General features: G+C 43.5%; 3 protein-coding genes across 3 annotated transcripts in view; 1 reads left to right on the forward strand and 2 right to left on the reverse strand.

The window, feature by feature from the left end:
- Positions 1 to 20,269, reverse strand: part of LOC147632963 (ferredoxin-dependent glutamate synthase, chloroplastic-like) — a 93,365-nt gene that overhangs the window by 4,433 nt on the left and 68,663 nt on the right. Inside the window, exons 21-24 of the mRNA XM_086805963.1 lie at positions 906 to 1,145; positions 698 to 796; positions 396 to 491; positions 84 to 281 (exon numbers count right to left, since the gene is read on the reverse strand). Of these exons, the coding sequence (XP_086662089.1) occupies positions 84 to 281; positions 396 to 491; positions 698 to 796; positions 906 to 1,145 (633 nt within the window). The remainder of the gene's footprint in view (positions 1 to 83; positions 282 to 395; positions 492 to 697; positions 797 to 905; positions 1,146 to 20,269) is intronic.
- LOC147632964 (uncharacterized) lies at positions 9,438 to 11,956 on the reverse strand. Its single transcript, XM_086806808.1, has 3 exons — positions 10,542 to 11,956; positions 10,131 to 10,446; positions 9,438 to 10,000 (listed from the first exon to the last, which is right to left on the reverse strand). The coding sequence occupies exons 1-3, from the start codon at positions 11,954 to 11,956 to the stop codon at positions 9,575 to 9,577; spliced, it is 2,157 nt and encodes a 718-aa protein (XP_086662934.1). The 3' UTR covers positions 9,438 to 9,574.
- On the forward strand, positions 17,124 to 19,667 carry LOC147632965 (uncharacterized). Its single transcript, XM_086806809.1, has 3 exons — positions 17,124 to 18,538; positions 18,634 to 18,949; positions 19,080 to 19,667. Exons 1-3 carry the CDS (start codon positions 17,124 to 17,126, stop codon positions 19,503 to 19,505), a joined length of 2,157 nt encoding a protein of 718 aa, XP_086662935.1. The 3' UTR covers positions 19,506 to 19,667.

Below are 20,269 nucleotides of genomic sequence, written 5' to 3' on the forward strand. Positions count from 1 at the left end.
CAACACTAATTATACAAAATAATACACGATAAAGAGATGACTAAAATGTTTTATTGAGTAAGAAAAAATGATGTGCACCTCACCTGGCTTGCAACACCTACAGGACAATTGTTTGTGTGACAGATACGTGCCATCACGCACCCAGTTGCTATCATAGCAACTGAGCCAAATCCATATTCATCAGCTCCCATAGCTGCGGCCATCATAACATCGACACCACTTTTGAATCCACCATCCACTCTTAAAACAACCCTTTCCCGGAGTCCGTTATTGATCAACGTCTGTAAAATTCAGTAGTATGAACACCCACTTTGACAATTCATGCTATCTTATGAAAATCCACTTGGACAACTTATGCTATCTTATGAAAATATCAAAAGCCCTATATTTACTACCTGATGTGACTCAGTTAGACCGAGTTCCCATGGACCACCTGCATGTTTTATTGAACTAACAGGACTCGCACCAGTGCCACCATCATGTCCAGATATCTAAATAATGTTAATACAGAGAATTGAGAAAATATTAGCCCACGAAACAGTAACACTGCAAGACCCCTTTTCCTAGTAGGATCACGGTGTTTGATTTGTTACAACCAAGAACTCATAATCACGACAAAAGCTTGTGTTATATTGATCATGAGATGGTCAAAGTGTTGCAAGCAGAGACATATAAGCCTGAGGCAGATAGAAGGAACCTGTATAACATCTGCATTACCCTTGGCAACACCAGATGCAACTGTGCCTATCCCAGCTTCAGCAACGAGCTTCACTGAAACTTTAGCATTTGGATTGACCTATCAAGGAGTAAGCACAAATGTCTTAGCAAAGCGTAACACTTCTTTGTCTCATTCTCTGACTAGTAATTTTTGTAACCAATCATGGTGACATGATTCAACCATATACCTGATGAAGGTCAAAGATCAACTGTGCAAGGTCTTCAATAGAATAGATGTCATGATGAGGTGGAGGAGATATCAAAGGTACACCAGGCTTCGAGTTTCTAAGCTTTGCAATGTAGGCGCTTACTTTCTTCCCTGGAAGCTGGCCCCCTTCACCTGGTTTAGCCCCTTGAGCTATTTTTATTTCCAATTGATCAGCATTAACAAGAAAAGTCGGTGTGACACCAAATCGTCCAGAGGCCACCTGTTAGCAGAGCAATGAAATATTGTGAGGGACGAAATAGATCCCATGAAGACCACATTGGGATGAAAGCACGAGGAGAAACACTCAAAAAGGCAAGAAGCATATGAACCATCTATTGTATTACGACTTATCAAGACACTCTGCCCAAAAAAGCGAAGTAATGGTTGTAAGGAGCTCTACTCCTCGCTGGAAGTCAGCCATGCGTGCCATCTCTCGCATCGGGTGTGAGTGGGAGAGTCCGAACTATGAGACATTGCGCACCAAGGTGCTTCGCTATGAGAAGGAAGCTTTGACAAGAGAGTTGGAGCCTTTGAAGGCAACATGGGAGAAGTATGGATGTACCTTGCTTTGCGATGGATGGTCAGATATGAGAAAGAGGCATGTATACAATATTTTGGTTTCTTCTTGCAAAGGAACCATGTTTCTCCATGCCATAGATGCATCATTGTGGTTACAGGTGCATTTATATGGTCTCACTTACGCCTGGCAATCAATGAAATAGGTGCAACCAACATCGTGCAGGTCATTACAGATAATGAGTCAAACTATGTTGTCAAATCCCCACGGATCCCCTCGTGATCGATCTTGGTTCGAAACTCAAATCCTGCAAACAAACGAACAAACAAACAAGCAAGGGGGAGCGTCCACACTTGGCCGCCCGCCCGTCCATACTTGGGTGCCCGCCCGTTAGTATTTCCCTAACTCAACTCGTCAATCAGCCTGCCTAGTTCCAAGCTTCCCCAAGCCTCGAAACTAGTCTTGCATGCGTATAGCACACGGTAGATACACACTGTGCACATGACATACTCCCCTTCCTCTAAGAGCTCACTCCTGAGCTCACTAAAAAGCCAAGGTAATCTCTCTGAAGAGTAGTCAATGTCTCCCATGTAGCGTCCTCCTCAACACGATCCTTCCACTTGATCTTGTATTCCGTGATAAGCGTATTACGCAATCTTCGTTCACGAAATCCAAGAATCCTTTCAAGTTCATGCGATGTCGTGTCCTCGACATCTATAATTTCTTGAGGAGTAACTAACTGATCTGCTCCACCCAGTACTTCCTTAAGTCTACTGACATGAAATACAAGATGAACTCACATGAGAAGGCAAATCCAATTCATATGCAACTGAACCAATCCGTCGTGTAACACGAAATGGTCCACAGTATCTAGGGGATAATTTCGGAGATCTACCTGTCCGTAAAGTCTCGGAATCTTTCGGAACTCGCAAATACACATACGTTCCTTCAGAGAACTCTCTAGGTGAACGATGTCTATTAGAATAAAACCTGTCTCGGTCTTGAGCACTTCTAATAGATTCCTTCGCAACTTGTAACATTTCCTGCATATCTTGCAAAAATTATGTGCTGCATCATGCTGAAGTCCTAAGAATCCTACTGTAACAGGTGATCTTGGTTTAAAACCATACATAAGCATGAAAGGACTAAACCCTGTACTCGTATGCTTAGTACTGTTATATGCAAATTCTAACATAGGAAGATAATCCTCCCATGAACTCTGTCTTTTGGATACATATGCTCGAAGCATATCCTCCAAAATCTGATTCACTCTTTCAGTCTGGCCATCAGATTGAGGATGATCTGAGAAACTCAAATTCAAAGTTGTTTCCAACTTCTCAAAAATAAGTTTCCAAAAATCACTCGTAAACTTAGAGTCCCTATCACTGTCTATGTCCTGCGGTAACCCGTACAGTCTAAACAATTGCTCGATAAACTGCCGAGCTAATTGCGTAGCTGTAATAGTCTTCCGGGTCGGTAAAAATCTAGCCATTTTTGTCAAGCGATCTACCACAACCCAAATAGAATCGTGGCCTTGATGTGTTCTTGGCAATCCGGTAATAAAATCCATGGAAATACTTTTCCATTTATTACCTGGGATTTGCAAAGGATGCAACAACCTAGCCTGTCTAAAGCGTTCAGCTTTAATTGCCCGACAAATTTGACACTTGAGAACATAATCTTCTACATACCCTTTCATCTTCGACCAATAAAAAGTGTGTTTCACTAATGATAGTGTCCTGTGTACCCCAGGGTGTCCAGCAGAAAGGGGCGTCGTGACAATCCTTAAGAATCTTGGACCTAACGTACGGGATCTGTGGTACACAAATTTTGTCATTACGGAATAGCAAACCATTCCGAATCATCCACTGGCCTCCTGCAGCCTGAATAGTAGACTGCTCAATCATCAAGTCTTGATAAAACAATGAGCTCCCGTCCTGGATCTTCTGCCAAAATGGACCAAAATAACTATCAGTCCTGCAAAGCCCTCTCAATGACTGAAATAAGTCAGCAGAAATCTCGGTGAACGACAAAGTATTCACCTCTCTAATTCGACTAAGCGGATCTGCAATACTATTCATGGACCCTTTCCGATAACGGATCTCAAAATCAAAATCTTGCATTAACTCTGTCCAACGAGCTTTCCTGCCTCTCAAATCATCCGCATCACACACATACTTGATTGACTGATGATCAGTCAATACCAATCATCAGTCAATACCACAAACTTGGAGCCATATAAATAATGTCTCCAAACCTTGAGAGCATAAATCACAGCATAAAGCTCCTTCTCAAGGGTTGGCCAGCGAGATTGAGTGTCGTCTAGCTTTTTACTTTCAAAAGCAACCGGTCTACCATCTTGAAATAAAGCAGCCCCGATAGCATAGTCACTGGCATCAGTTTCAAGAACATAAGGCCGACTAGAATCAAGCAATGCTAAGATAGGTGCTTCCTTGACTTTATCTTTCAAAAGTCTGAAGGCCATATCCAAATCGTTATTCCAAGTGATAGGCTGATTTGACTTACGTCCACGACCTTTCAATAAGTCGATCATCGGTAGTGTGAGCTGAGAGTACTCCCGTACAAATTTCCGAAGAAAAACAACAAAACCAAGAAAAGAACGAAGTTGTTTCACTGTTCGTGGTATAGGCCAGTCCAGAACCTTCTGAACTCGGTCATAGTCAATGCTCAACCCATCTCTAGTGATCTTGTGTCCCAAGTAAATGATGTCGGTCATAAAGAACTCACATTTACTCAACTTAGCATATAGTCGATTCTGTCTCAAAATAGATAAGACAATCGTGAGGTGTCTGACATGATCTTCAAGAGTACGACTATATATCAAAACATCATCCAGGAACACCACCACAAATTTTTCCAAATGTTCACGAAAAAGATCGTTCATCATTTGCTGGAAAGTGGCTGGAGTATTGGTTAACCCAAAAGGTAATACGAGAAACTCGTAATGGCCATACCTAGTCCGAAAGGCGGTTCTCTCGACATGCCTTTCATGAATACGTATCTGGTGATAGCCAGTACGTAAATCTATCTTCGTGAAATATTTCGCTCCTGCTAACCGGTTAATCAGGTCATCTGATCTAGGGAGAGGATAACGGTTCTTAATGGTCAGCTTGTTCAATCTCTTGTAATCTATACACATTCTCCAAGTATTGTCCTTCTTTCTCCTAAGCAACACAGGTGCACCCCAAGGTGATTTACTTCGACGGATTTGACTCATCCTCAAATAATCTTCGAGTAGTTTAGCCAACTCATCTTCCTCACCTTGGCTCATCCTATAAGGTAGAATACTCACAGGATGAGCACCAGGGATCAAGTCAATACGATGATCTACTGCCCGTTCAGGTGGTAAACCTGATGGCAGTTCCTTAGGAAATACATCTTGAAACGAATCAAGTATCTTCTGTAATTCTTTGCTTCCAAACACACTTAATTCATTTACATCCATGTAAGGGATGAGAAAAGAAGAAAGTGGAATCAATACACAATGGAAAGCAGTATACAAAGAAGAATCCATTATATTTCCAAAATCAATTTTACAAGAGGTCCCTGAGAGGGATGAATACAATCACCTAAAATACTATACTTGGTGTCCCTATGCTGAAAAGAAAAAATATCACTAGACCAATCTATCTGGCATCAAGAGTCTTAAACCACTCAATCCCTAATAACAAGTCTACATTTTCCAGATGCATAACATAGCATTCCAGAGTATCTTTGTAGTCCTGAATCTGGATTGGAAGCATCTCCACCTTGCGATCCCAAACTTGCCTTCCCGCAGGTAGGCGTACCTCATAGATATGGTCGCTAAGTGTCGTATCAAGACTCAATTTCTGCACAAGTTTGTAGTTAACAAAATTATGCGAACTGCCAGGGTCTAAAAGAATGTGAATTTTATGGCCATTCACTTCTCCATAAACTCGGAGAAGATCATGCATGCCAAATACCTTAGAATTGAACAGACAATCAGAACAAGTACTAGAGGGAGAAAGTGCAGTAATTGACTTACCTGTCAAAGACAACTGGTTAGCTGCCTTTGGCTTGGGTCCTGCGTTTGACTTGGTACCCTTTTGCTTCGGACACTTGTTACGCATGTGTCCTTTTTCTTCGCACATAAAACAACGTCCTTCCTTCTTGAGCTTTAAAATTTAAAGCCCTAAAGAGTCGTTTCTTCTTCGCTGGTGTCGAACTTGAATTCTTCGAAGGTTGGTCTGAAGACTTGCCTTCAGTCGTGTTAGCCATAGGTGCGGAGAAATTTCTTTTATGCTTGTTCCCCTGCTCGGTAACGGGTTTCGACTTGGAAGAGACCATCGTATCATCATAGATACGACCTGAATGAATGGCCTCGTCCAAAGTTTTACATTTGTTATTTTTAATCTGTAATCGGTACGAGTCTGGTAAACCAGCTACGAAAAACCCCAAAAGAGTAGTGGGATCCATCTTTGTAGCTTTCATCTGCAAGTCACGAAACTTTGGGAGGTAGACCTCATAAGTGAGGTGCTGCGAGGTCATGGTCAAAGCTGAAAACCGGGCAACAACATCGTAATCATTCTCTTTCTTGAGGAATTCTTTCTTGAAGATATCTTCAAATTGTGCTCAAGTCGTTGGCTTAGGGTTGAGTTCCTACCACCAAAGCAAAGCTTTGCCGGACAGGAAACCTGCTGCTAATTGGATCTTCTTTCCATCATCATATGGATGAACCTGAAAGTGAACTTGCCACTTATGTAGCCAAGTGTCCACTGTCTCCTTGGTGCGCTGCTTTTGCTCACCTCTGAACGGTTCCCGAGTAATGTTGGGACCTAAAGCTGAAGCCAAGGTATCCATACCCGAGAAAGTAGAGAGGGTAGTGGTCAATAGAGCGATGGAGTTCTGCTAAGCTTGCATCTGGGCTGCGATTTGTGCCTGACATTTCGTCGAAGAAGCTTCGAGAGCTACTTTGAACTCTTGGAAATCTGATTTTGACAGAAAATCGTCAAAAAGATTTTGCTCTGATACCACTGTCGAATCCCCACGGATCCCCTCATGATCAATCTTGGTTCGAAACTCGAATCCTGCAAACAAACGAACAAACAAACAAGCAAGGGGGGTGCAGGCCTGACTCACCTCCCAACCATGACAGCCGTGGGCGAGCCCACAGTCTTGGCTGTCCCCTCCGTGCCACGAGCTGAGCTAACTAGGATGACGTACCGACCAATCTCCTCCTCGCGACGTCCCATACCGCCACAAAGCTGTCCTCGCGGGCCTCGAGACTGCTGTCGGCCTCGGCTGCACAAAGCAGGTGCACGTCTGCACTAGATCCAAGCTCCAAGACCATAGAGCTCTCACAAACTCGCGAGAATCTCTATAATACAATAACTAACCTTGGCCACCCTTTTATAGGCTCTTGGCCGATCATCCGGCATCCACACTTGGCCGCCCGCCCGTCCATACTTGGGTGCCCGCCCGTTAGTATTTCCCTAACTCAGCTCGTCAATCAGCCTGCCTAGTTCCAAGCTTCCCGAAGCCTCGAAACTAGTCTTGCATACGTATAGCACACGGTAGATACACACTGTGCACATGACACATGTGGCCATGGGAAGGATGCTTGAGGAGGAGTTCTCCACAATAGTTTGGACACCTTGTGCCACGCATAGCCTGGACCTCATGATTGAGGATGTGGGGAAGCTACCTTGGGTGTCTCATATTTTCTCTGCAGCATCAAGCATGGTCAATTTTGTCTGCAAGAGACCCAAGGTTTTAAGCATGTACAAGCACGGTCACCATGAAACTCGTTTCGGTGGCTTTGAAACTTGTTTCACGTTTCAGCGTTGAAACGTTTCATGTGCACATTGAAACCATATCGTTTCATGTGGGAAAAAAGGTGGTGTTTTTGTGTGGTTTTTATCTATTATAATTCTTTCTCTTTCCTTCTTTCATTCTATTTATTCTTTTCTCTTCTCTTTTGTTTGTCTTCTTTGTTTACTGATGATAAATACGCTAATATCATCTTATAACTATTGGCCAATACCTTCACATTTTATGTAAATAATAATTTCAGTCCAACGTTTCACTGTCCACCTACCTGGTGTTGAAACGTTTTGTTCCAAAATAAATCGTTTCAGCACCGTTTCTTTTCAATAGTGAAACATTTCACGCAAATAGTGACCTTGAGCTTCTAAACCCTTCGAAGACAAGGTTTGCGTATATGTTCATAGTATTGGAGAGGCTTGTCAGAGTACAACATGGCTTGCCGCATAGAGTTGTTTGCCGTGAGTCGCAACAATGGGAGGATAAGAATGATCCTAAGGTACATGCTTTCTATCCCATGGTCATGAGAGATGCTTGGTGGGAGGATGCAACAAGCCTAGTGAAGACGATGAACCCCATGTACAGCGTTCTTCAATTGACAGACATGGAGGGGAGCACTATTGGCCTTCTTATTGAATTCATGGACAAAATAGGAGAAGCTCTTGACCTACGTACTGCATTGTCTGCAGCCAGGTACTCATTCTTAGCAATTGCCCATAGCTAAAGAATATTTATAACTTTATGTTTTCATTCTCTCTAAACTTTGGTACTCTTGAATTTTCTTATAAAGGGTCCAAGATCTGAAAGGCATATGGAACCAGCGTTGGGATTGGTTTCACAGGCCCATCCATGTTGTTGCCCATATCCTTCATCCTCTATGGTATGTGAACAGAGAAGTAGAAGATAGGCTTGTGGGAGATGACGATGATCTGCTGCTGAAGCTAAAGGATGAACGTCTTCTATTCCGCAATCGAAGCAGTGTTTTTGGGTCGCGCACTAGAGAGAGAGAGGAGACTTAGTTGCAACCAGTTTCTTGGTGGGAGAAATACGGCATTGAGGCACCTCACTTGGTAAGACTCAGGCGCAATAGTTTGTGCTCAGAAATTTAAAGCATGTTCTTATAATATGAGCACTGAGGATGTCTATCTTCTCTTCTTTCAGAGACGAATAGCTATAAGAGTTCTCTCTTAGGACTGTAGCTCAAGGCCTTGTGAGACACTAGAGTACATGGGCCTTACTCCATACCAAAAAGAGAAACAGACTGTCCACAACACAGTTGGAGAAGTTAGTATTTTGCCACTGCAATCTATGATTGCTTAAGCCTTAAGCAAAAGGACTACCCCATAGAGCCCGGCCAAGTCAACCCAAACAAGATAGACATCACAAAGTGCAATGAGCTACCCGATATTTCACACGAGGAGAGGGATATATACACCATGCTCTACGAGGAAATCATTGCTCTATCTCGCGGCACACGATCTCAGGCAGGAGCTTCAGCTGGTGCCAGTACTTCGCATGCGTCTCCACCTGATGAGCATGCATTTCAGGAGTCTTCTAGGAGTGGCACTAGTAGTGAGGATGAGGATGAGGATACTTATGATACAGATGAGGATATGGATTTGGCTGAGTGTCAGGTGGATGATGAGTCTTGACCCTTGAGTCTTCTGTTGTAGGAATTAGGACCATAGTTGCCACACGTTTTTTGAAACGCGTTTTTGAAACGTGTTTGAAACGTTTCAAAAACGTTTCAAACAAATTTCCAAAAGTTTTTTAAAAGTTTTTTTCAAATTTTTTTTCAGGTGTTTTTTCCAGGTTTTTTTTAGGGGGGTGTCCATAAATTTATGTTTGGTACAGTTTAATGCTAAAATCTACATTCAACTTTCATATACATGAATCATGATACATCATGAATGATGAATCCATGATTCAAATTTCATACTGAATCCTGATTCTTAATACATCATACATGATTACAATTTACATCATACAATGATCATACATGTAACATGAATCATGATACATCATACATGATACATGGCAGTCTTCAGGAATCAGGAATTAGATCATAGATGGCAAAAACCCATATAATTATTAATAGCATAACCAGTTTGAAGTTACAAGTTACAACTTACAACATACTAAGCAACATACTAAGCACTAGTGAATAGTGTCAAATGATAAATTTGAAATCTGAAATACAGATGTCTGTACCGAAAGACCAAATACAAAAACTCTGAAAAAACAAATGGTCTCCAATGTCTGGAGTCTGGACTCTCAACTCTAGACTCAAGTGTCAAGAGTCAAGAGTCACTAGTAGTAACTAGTAACTACTCAGCATCATCCTCCTCTGAGGAATGTGAGTCTGTGTCGTAAGAAGATGAAGCCTCAGCCTCAGCCTCAGCACTCGTAGATGCATGATCTGCTGATGTCGGTGCCCGTGATCGTGTCATAGTAGCTGGTGCCATCATCTCCTCATATAGCATGGCATAGATGTCGCGCTCCTCAGCAGGGATCTCTGGTACGTCCTTCACTTTCTCTATGTCGATCTTGTCGACATTCACTTGGCGCGGCTCAATGGGATTGCCTTGCTGCTCAATTAAACGGAGGTTGCAATGACAATACACCAACCGTTCTAATTGAGCAGTGGACAATTTGTTCCTCTTCTTTGTATGGAAGAGGGCCCATGTGCTCCAGTTTCTCTCACATGGACCAGAGCTGCAATCCTGTGAGAGGACTCGTAATGCAAGGCGTTTCTGTCAAAAGATAACAGAAAACTTTATAAATAATAAGAAGAAACAACTTATATAAGTTGTAAGTACTAAGTTGTTACTTCAAAGTGCAAACTTATTACATGTAAGTTGTAACTTGTCAGTGGGCACTTACCAGAACTGGAGTACCGATGCCATATTTCTCCCACCAAGAGACTGGCTGAAGCTGAGTCTCTCTCAAAACTGCAGTGGCTCTCCCAAAGGCATGACTCCCATTCCGAAATACTAGGAGCTCATCCTCTAACTTCCTGAGGAGCTGAACATCACCTCCAGTCCAGGTCTGGATGTAAGACTGCCATCCCTCTTCTAGCTCCTCATTGTTGAACTGCTCCTCATTCCGCCATAGTGGGTGTAGTATATGGGCAACCGCATGGATTGGCCTATGAAACCAATCCCATCTACGGTTCCACACCTCCCTGATGTCCTGGATCCTGTTCAACGACACTTGGAAGCATGGAATTAATATCAATGTATAATGTGGCCACTGGCAACTAAAAGAACAACAATGACATACAATGATACATACCTCTCAGCTGATAGTATAGTGCATCGATCTAGGGCCTCTCCAATGCGGTCCATGAACTCATATAAGAGTCCAAGGGTGCTGCCCTCCATGTCCGTAATGCGAAGCACACTATATATAGGCTGAGTGGCCGTGACAAGTGCAAGGGCCTCAGCCCACCAAGTGTCTCGCATTACCGCGCGCACAAATGCTACTGCCTTGGGATGCTCTCTATCATCCCATGCCATCCACTCCTGAGAGACAACAGTGCGGAGTAAACCTGTACGGACCCGCACAAGCCTCTCAACCACAATGAGCATGTAAGCAAACCTGGTGTTTGAGGGCTTCAACAACTCCAAATCACTGTGTGCACGAAACATAGCTAAAACCTTTGGCCTCTTGGTGACAAACTTCACCATGCTCCGAGAAGTACTAAAGAGGTCGGCAATCCACCCAATTTTGGCCACATCCTCTATCAAGAGGTCCAAGCTGTGTGATGCACATGGAGTCCACACTATCTTTGGAAACTCATCCTCTAACATCCTGCCCATAGATACACAATTTGACCCATTATCTGTAACTACCTGCACTATGTTCTCTGGGCCAATCTCTAGCACTGCCTCACGCAAATGTCTCCATATGAATGCTCCAGTAACAACTGTACCTGGAACCGAGGCATCAATGGCACGCAAAAACATTGTGCCCTTACAACAGGACACCAAAATGTTATATACATTTCTCTTTCTCATGTCTGTCCAGCCATCACAAAGCAATGTGCATCCATATTTCTGCCAGGTTGCCTTCAAAGGCTCCATCTCAAGCTCCACTGCCTTCTTCTCCTTCCTTAAGTGGGTTTTGCGAAGGGACTCATAAGATGGACCCTCCCACTCATACCCAATGCGGCTGATAGCTTTAATGGCCTTCTTCCAACGAGGAGTACGCACGACGTGAAATGACAAAGCGCATTGTATAAACAACTTTGTCAATTCACGTGTGGCCTCCTTGACAGCTTGCTTTTGTATGCCTGCTTTAATGCCTGCCCTCTTTAGAGAAGGCACGGTGGGCAATGAAGATCTGTGGGCTACAGGAATGGAGCTAGACCCACCTGCTTGACTCTGCAAATCATCCTCTGTCCTAGCTCTTTTGGACACATCACCTACAGAATCTGTATCCTGTACATCATCATCAATAGGCTGAATTCCCTTTGCTGCTTCATGTTCTCTCTTCCATTGCTGAAGAGACGCTACAACCTCTCTTGGTACTTGACTGCAAGGGCCAATGCCTTCCCCTCTTACTCCTGTAAAATGGGCCTTTACCCTAATAATAGACCCACCTGACACTTTGGCACAAAAATTGCATTTCCACCTTTCTGTGCCTGAACCCCCATATCTGCTCACAGGAGTTACGTGGTTCCACATGGCATCCTTAGCCCGAGGCATGATGAATGAATGAAGAAATTTGGGCAACCTGGCAAGAAATGCCCAAATTTCAAATCTGAAATTTGGTCCAAAATCAGAAAAAATCAGCATTTAGGGTTATTAAAAACCTGAGAAGCAGGGTGCGTAGGGGCCGGAGGAGTAGGCTTGGTGCGTAGGCAAGGTGTGCATGCACCAATGTAGGCAACCTGGCAAAAAATGCCCAAATTTCAAATCTGAAATTTGGTCCAAAATCAGAAAAAATCAGGATTTAGGGTTAGTACAAACCTGTTACCTACGGTGCGTAGGGGCCGGGGGAGAAGGACTGGTGCGTAGGTAGGGGTGCAAGCAAACCTGGAAGACTTCAAAGGCTGGAAACGTCTCTTTCAAGCGTCACTTTCAAAACTGAAATGCCAGGAGATACTGCATCGTACGTTTTCTATCATAAAAAAAAACTGGCCCAGCAAAAAAACGCGTTTCAAACGTTTGAAACGTTTGCACGTTTCAAACGAGTAGCCTAAAGTTTGAAACGCGTTTTTTTGCAACTATGATTAGGACTTAGGATTTAGGATTTCATTTACAGTTTGACTTGTGTTATTTACATTTATCTTTACTCTAGTCTCTTCATGAATCATGTGACATGGTTTATCATTGATGACTCCAGAGTGCAGGGATTCTTATAAGTCGACAAGATCACACATCATTAAAGTGTGGCCACACTTATTATTATTTTGGACATGGATCCCTGGACAAAAAGAGGCGCATAGCTAAAGCTTGGGGAGCAAGTTTGGCAAAAGCACAAAAGCAGTTATTTTTAGCAAGCTAAGCCCCTTTTGGCTTAAAAGAAAAGCATGGGCTATTATAGGCTGGTTGACTCTATTAAAAGGAGGAGGAGGGGCTATCTTTGGGGAAGCGCATGAGATAAGAGGCGGGCTGCAGTTTTCGGACTTCTCTTTCTCTTCTTCAATGGCCGTACAGCACCTTTTCTCTCTCTTCTCCTGGCCGCCTACAGTTTTTGCTACTTCTTTCACTGATTGCTTACGGGTTAGGCAAGCAGTTGCACGTAGCTTTTCTTTCACTCTTGGCGAGCTGACCAGCAGTTTCCTAACAGCAATAACTCAGCAAACAGGCCGTACAGTTATAGCCACATGTGTGGTTGTGCAGGGAAGCAAACAGGCCGACAGCTGTGTACCTTTCTCTGATTCGTCGGGCTGCAGCAGGAACTGGCCGCACAGCGGTTTCTCTCACTCAGTACTTGCCGTACAGCTGTGTGCTGTCCTGTGAGCTATTTCGCACGGAACAGTGTTGAGTTAGGGCTGTCAGACAGATTTTTGGACAGCCTTTGGGACTTTTTTGGGGCTGATTTGGGATAGTCTTTCGACAACTATTGATGTTGTTTCTATCTTGGCTCTAAACAGAGATCTAGGCAAAGGTTTTGCTGATGCTTTGTGGAAAATCCCGTGCAAGTCTGCACCCGCACCTTGGTTTGTTGTAAAAGCTTCTATCTAAATAACGAAATTCCTATGGGGCACCGGCCATTCCGGCTCGGTGAGGTTTCGTTATATTATTTGTGGTTTCTTTCCACTGTATTTTTTCATACTGTGTTGGTATATTGAAGTGTTTGACTTTTGCTTCGGGTCCCCAATTTCGGTTACACCAAGGTCCAAAGGGTAACACAAGAAATTCGTATAGCCCGAAGGCAGTCCTAAATGGTGTTTTGTGCACATCCTCTGGAGCAATCCTTATTTGATGATAGCCACTCTTCAAGTCTATCGTGCTGAACACTTTGGATCCATCCAACCTCTCTAGGATATCATCAATCCTAGTTGTCGAATGTGATGCATCTGGAAACTGCATAGGAGTTGTCCTGAATCAAGAGGGACATGCTATGGGTTACGAGAGCCGTAGATTGCATGATGCAAAGCTCTCTCTTCGCATTTATGAGAAAGAGCTCTTGGCTGTAATTAATGCACTAACCATAGAGATGTTGGAGGGGTCATCTACACTGTTCTAGGTGCTTCCCCGTTGTTCTTGAACCACTAGAGAACCTCCCCCATCCTAGGAAATTTCCCCATATTTTTTGGATTTTTTTTCACATTTTCTGACATGTTCCACATTATGCCCCAGTCGGCTTGCTTTATGCTGGCCGACTGGGCTCTCTAGGTGTTATATAAGCATGGGCTTTGCCCTCAATTGTATCATCTCATTTTTCCACATATTCTGGGATATTGGTTGCAGCAACGGTGTGCCTCGTGCTGCCTACTCCAGCTTTGTAACCACCTTTTGGTGTATATGATCTCCCTTCAATTCCTATGCATCCTGTATTTGTGAACTTTACTTCTCTTTCATTGTTTGGCACTTTGTCATGGTACTGGAGCGGGTTCAGGACTGAGGATTTGTGAGCACTTGCATTAGTTTTCCCAGAGGAGGTGGGCTGTAAAAGCCTCTACAGGCTGCATTATTTTACCCACAGGCTGCGTTTTCTGCTCCATAGGGTTGCGCTTCTGCCCAAGCTGCATTTTCAGCTTCAGAGGGCTGCGTTTCTGTCCGGACAGCCTACATACGCTGCATTTTGCACACACTGTTTTTCCTCCTCAGAAGCATCCACTCTTTGCTTGGACAGCACCCTCTACCTTTTCTATCCCACCCTCTCTCTCCCACCCTTAAGAATCCTCTCTCTTTCCTGCTTCTTCAACCTTGCAGGCTGCATTTTTTGACGCTTCAGAGGAGTTTTCTACAGGATGGCTGAAAATACTTTCAGCATTCCCCAGCTGGAGAATGACTCCAAATTTCATGGCTCCAATTATCCCCAGTTGAAGGATGCCATCTTTAACCTTCTAGTGGGTCTTGATCTTTGGCGGTTTGTCGATGCTTGTACTCCAAAGCCCGACCCTGCAACTAACTCACCACATACTAAGAATTCCTGGACCAGCATGGATCTTCGAGCACGCATAGTCATCTCCTATAACTTGAACCAGCCATATCTCTCGGAATTTTCCGATATGGATAAAGCTTCCCAAACCTCTAAGGAATTATGAGATGCACTTGCAGCCCATTTTCACAGGAACACTTACAGCTGCAAGCTTCATTTAAAAGCCAACTCAATGAGCTGAAGATTACCGAGATGGATGATGTCATGGCCAAAGTGCAAGAACTCAAGAAGATCCATCAAGAACAAACCATCTTGGGAGTCCAAATCCCCAATGATGGCTTTGTTGTGGAGTTACTAGGCAAACTTCGTCCATCTTATCAATCCTTTAAGGATACCATTCAGCCACTAATTTCTCACCTTATCATCTTGTATTTGGGAAAGAAGCCATGATGCCTATTGAGGTAGAGATACCTAGTTTGCAGTTCCTTTTGAAGCATCAAGAAAGTGGCCACAATGAGTATGTAGAGAGGCTGTAGGATCTCCAAGAATTGCACTTGGCTAGAGAGGAAGCCCTAGATCATTACATTCAACTAAGCAACCAGAGGGCTGAACATTTCAATCAAACTGTCAAATACAAAGGCATTAAAGAGGGAGATCTAGTTCTCAGGTACAACAATAGGCTAGATAATACCTTCTAGACTGTTTCAAATCAAATGGGAGGGCCCCTTCAAGGTAGTGCATGCATATGAGAATGGTACATATCAATTGGCTTATTTGGATGATCAGTGGCATTCCAAGAGAGTGAATGGCTACAGGCTCAAGCAATACTAGTGCAAGATCATGACTATCCAGAAGGATCCAGTGGTAATGGATACCAGCTACTATTCGTGTTCTTAGATACATATAGGACACCTTGACACATGGGATTTCATATGACTCTAGTCTTGATTTGGTTGGATATTCAAATTCCGATAGGCAAGTGATCTAGATAGACAGAGGTCTACTATGGGCTATTGTTACTTACTTGGTACCGGACTTATTTCTTGGCAAACGAAGAAGCAGCCTATAGTTGCGGGTTTTTCAACAGAAGCAAAATATCATCCTTACTTCAAAAAGCTTATGTGGCTTCATCATCTCCTTGATCATCTTCATGTCCCTCCTCCGATGCTGCCTACCGCTGTCTACTCCGACAATTAGAGTGCCATGGTTCTTGCATGGAACCCGGTCTTCCACTCGAAGCCCAAGCACATTGTTCTTCATTGTATTGTCCTACTAGGGACAATGTGGCGGACATCTTCACCAAGGTGCTTTCCAGACCAACTTTGGATCACTTACTTCCATGCATCGATATCGGCCCTTTTCGGTGGAGCTGAAGAGGAGATGTTGGACGGGTCATCTCTACTATTCTAGGTGCTTCCCCCCTGTTCCTGCACCTCTAGAGGACCTCCCCCAGTCTAGGAAATTTTCCCATATTTTTCTAGAATTTTTCACATTTTTTGGCACCTTTTCTGACATGTTCCACATTATGCCCCAGTCGGCCTGCTTTATGCTCGCTGACTGGGCTCTCTAGGTGCTATGTAAGCATGGGCTTTGCCCTCACTTGTATCATCTCATTTTTCCACATATTCTGGGACTTTGGCAGCACCTACAGAGTGCCTCGTGTTCCCTACTCCAGCTTTGTAACCACCTTTCCGTGTATATGATCTTCCTTCAGTTCCTGTGCATCTTGTGTTTGTGAACTTTAGTTCTTTTTTATTGCTTGGCACTTTGTCAATGGAAACATTACTTTCTTGCATAGTTGCAAAAAAACGCGTTTCAAACTTTAGGCTACTCGTTTGAAACGTGCAAACGTTTCAAACGTTTGAAACGCGTTTTTTTGCTGGGCCAGTTTTTTTTTATGATAGAAAACGTACGATGCAGTATCTCCTGGCATTTCAGTTTTGAAAGTGACGCTTGAAAGAGACGTTTCCAGCCTTTGAAGTCTTCCAGGTTTGCTTGCACCCCTACCTGCGCACCAGTCCTTCTCCCCCGGCCCCTACGCACCGTAGGTAACAGGTTTGTACTAACCCTAAATCCTGATTTTTTCTGATTTTGGACCAAATTTCAGATTTGAAATTTGGGCATTTTTTGCCAGGTTGCCTACATTGGTGCATGCACACCTTGCCTACGCACCAAGCCTACTCCTCCGGCCCCTACGCACCCTGCTTCTCAGGTTTTTAATAACCCTAAATGCTGATTTTTTCTGATTTTGGACCAAATTTCAGATTTGAAATTTGGGCATTTCTTGCCAGGTTGCCCAAATTTCTTCATTCATTCATCATGCCTCGGGCTAAGGATGCCATGTGGAACCACGTAACTCCTGTGAGCAGATATGGGGGTTCAGGCACAGAAAGGTGGAATTGCAATTTTTGTGCCAAAGTGTCAGGTGGGTCTATTATTAGGGTAAAGGCCCATTTTACAGGAGTAAGAGGGGAAGGCATTGGCCCTTGCAGTCAAGTACCAAGAGAGGTTGTAGCGTCTCTTCAGCAATGGAAGAGAGAACATGAAGCAGCAAAGGGAATTCAGCCTATTGATGATGATGTACAGGATACAGATTCTGTAGGTGATGTGTCCAAAAGAGCTAGGACAGAGGATGATTTGCAGAGTCAAGCAGGTGGGTCTAGCTCCATTCCTGTAGCCCACAGATCTTCATTGCCCACCGTGCCTTCTCTAAAGAGGGCAGGCATTAAAGCAGGCATACAAAAGCAAGCTGTCAAGGAGGCCACACGTGAATTGACAAAGTTGTTTATACAATGCGCTTTGTCATTTCACGTCGTGCGTACTCCTCGTTGGAAGAAGGCCATTAAAGCTATCAGCCGCATTGGGTATGAGTGGGAGGGTCCATCTTATGAGTCCCTTCGCAAAACCCACTTAAGGAAGGAGAAGAAGGCAGTGGAGCTTGAGATGGAGCCTTTGAAGGCAACCTGGCAGAAATATGGATGCACATTGCTTTGTGATGGCTGGACAGACATGAGAAAGAGAAATGTATATAACATTTTGGTGTCCTGTTGTAAGGGCACAATGTTTTTGCGTGCCATTGATGCCTCGGTTCCAGGTACAGTTGTTACTGGAGCATTCATATGGAGACATTTGCGTGAGGCAGTGCTAGAGATTGGCCCAGAGAACATAGTGCAGGTAGTTACAGATAATGGGTCAAATTGTGTATCTATGGGCAGGATGTTAGAGGATGAGTTTCCAAAGATAGTGTGGACTCCATGTGCATCACACAGCTTGGACCTCTTGATAGAGGATGTGGCCAAAATTGGGTGGATTGCCGACCTCTTTAGTACTTCTCGGAGCATGGTGAAGTTTGTCACCAAGAGGCCAAAGGTTTTAGCTATGTTTCGTGCACACAGTGATTTGGAGTTGTTGAAGCCCTCAAACACCAGGTTTGCTTACATGCTCATTGTGGTTGAGAGGCTTGTGCGGGTCCGTACAGGTTTACTCCGCACTGTTGTCTCTCAGGAGTGGATGGCATGGGATGATAGAGAGCATCCCAAGGCAGTAGCATTTGTGCGCGCGGTAATGCGAGACACTTGGTGGGCTGAGGCCCTTGCACTTGTCACGGCCACTCAGCCTATATATAGTGTGCTTCGCATTACGGACATGGAGGGCAGCACCCTTGGACTCTTATATGAGTTCATGGACCGCATTGGAGAGGCCCTAGATCGATGCACTATACTATCAGCTGAGAGGTATGTATCATTGTATGTCATTGTTGTTCTTTTAGTTGCCAGTGGCCACATTATACATTGATATTAATTCCATGCTTCCAAGTGTCGTTGAACAGGATCCAGGACATCAGGGAGGTGTGGAACCGTAGATGGGATTGGTTTCATAGGCCAATCCATGCGGTTGCCCATATACTACACCCACTATGGCGGAATGAGGAGCAGTTCAACAATGAGGAGCTAGAAGAGGGATGGCAGTCTTACATCCAGACCTGGACTGGAGGTGATGTTCAGCTCCTCAGGAAGTTAGAGGATGAGCTCCTAGTATTTCGGAATGGGAGTCATGCCTTTGGGAGAGCCACTGCAGTTTTGAGAGAGACTCAGCTTCAGCCAGTCTCTTGGTGGGAGAAATATGGCATCGGTACTCCAGTTCTGGTAAGTGCCCACTGACAAGTTACAACTTACATGTAATAAGTTTGCACTTTGAAGTAACAACTTAGTACTTACAACTTATATAAGTTGTTTCTTCTTATTATTTATAAAGTTTTCTGTTATCTTTTGACAGAAACGCCTTGCATTACGAGTCCTCTCACAGGATTGCAGCTCTGGTCCATGTGAGAGAAACTGGAGCACATGGGCCCTCTTCCATACAAAGAAGAGGAACAAATTGTCCACTGCTCAATTAGAACGGTTGGTGTATTGTCATTGCAACCTCCGTTTAATTGAGCAGCAAGGCAATCCCATTGAGCCGCGCCAAGTGAATGTCGACAAGATCGACATAGAGAAAGTGAAGGACGTACCAGAGATCCCTGCTGAGGAGCGCGACATCTATGCCATGCTATATGAGGAGATGATGGCACCAGCTACTATGACACGATCACGGGCACCGACATCAGCAGATCATGCATCTACGAGTGCTGAGGCTGAGGCTGAGGCTTCATCTTCTTACGACACAGACTCACATTCCTCAGAGGAGGATGATGCTGAGTAGTTACTAGTTACTACTAGTGACTCTTGACTCTTGACACTTGAGTCTCGAGTTGAGAGTCCAGACTCCAGACATTGGAGACCATTTGTTTTTTCAGAGTTTTTGTATTTGGTCTTTCGGTACAGACATCTGTATTTCAGATTTCAGATTTATCATTTGACACTATTCACTAGTGCTTAGTATGTTGTAAGTTGTAACTTGTAACTTCAAACTGGTTATGCTATTAATAATTATATGGGTTTTTGCCATCTATGATCTAATTCCTGATTCCTGAAGACTGCCATGTATCATGTATGATGTATCATGATTCATGTTACATGTATGATCATTGTATGATGTAAATTGTAATCATGTATGATGTATTAAGAATCAGGATTCAGTATGAAATTTGAATCATGGATTCATCATTCATGATGTATCATGATTCATGTATATGAAAGTTGAATGTAGATTTTAGCATTAAACTGTACCAAACATAAATTTATGGACACCCCCCTAAAAAAAACCTGGAAAAAACACCTGAAAAAAAATTTGAAAAAAACTTTTAAAAAACTTTTGGAAATTTGTTTGAAACGTTTTTGAAACGTTTCAAACACGTTTCAAAAACGCGTTTCAAAAAACGTGTGGCAACTATGCTTTCTTGGAGCTTATTTCAGTGTGAAGACAGATTGCAAGAGTTTTAAGGTATTTTGTTACCCAAACTAATTTGTCAAAGAAGCATACGAGGATGGTAAACTTCCTCTCCATGTTTCTTTTTTAGATCTTGC

Source organism: Cibotium barometz, chromosome 12 (assembly GCF_041138505.1).
Source record: "Cibotium barometz isolate CiBa-2024 chromosome 12, ASM4113850v1, whole genome shotgun sequence".
NCBI classification, from domain to species: domain Eukaryota; kingdom Viridiplantae; phylum Streptophyta; class Polypodiopsida; order Cyatheales; family Cibotiaceae; genus Cibotium; species Cibotium barometz.

What these genes read in the sequence shown, in the direction of transcription:
- LOC147632964 (XM_086806808.1), bottom strand. Translation starts at nt 11,956, where the DNA reads ATGCCTCGGGCTAAGGATGCCATGTGGAACCACGTAACTCCTGTGAGC. An exon ending in ACTATACTATCAGCTGAGAG is followed by an intron (nt 10,447 to 10,541) that starts GTATGTATCATT and finishes GTCGTTGAACAG; the next exon opens with GATCCAGGACATCAGGGAGG. An exon ending in GCATCGGTACTCCAGTTCTG is followed by an intron (nt 10,001 to 10,130) that starts GTAAGTGCCCAC and finishes ATCTTTTGACAG; the next exon opens with AAACGCCTTGCATTACGAGT.
- LOC147632965 (XM_086806809.1), top strand. Translation starts at nt 17,124, where the DNA reads ATGCCTCGGGCTAAGGATGCCATGTGGAACCACGTAACTCCTGTGAGC. An exon ending in ACTATACTATCAGCTGAGAG is followed by an intron (nt 18,539 to 18,633) that starts GTATGTATCATT and finishes GTCGTTGAACAG; the next exon opens with GATCCAGGACATCAGGGAGG. An exon ending in GCATCGGTACTCCAGTTCTG is followed by an intron (nt 18,950 to 19,079) that starts GTAAGTGCCCAC and finishes ATCTTTTGACAG; the next exon opens with AAACGCCTTGCATTACGAGT.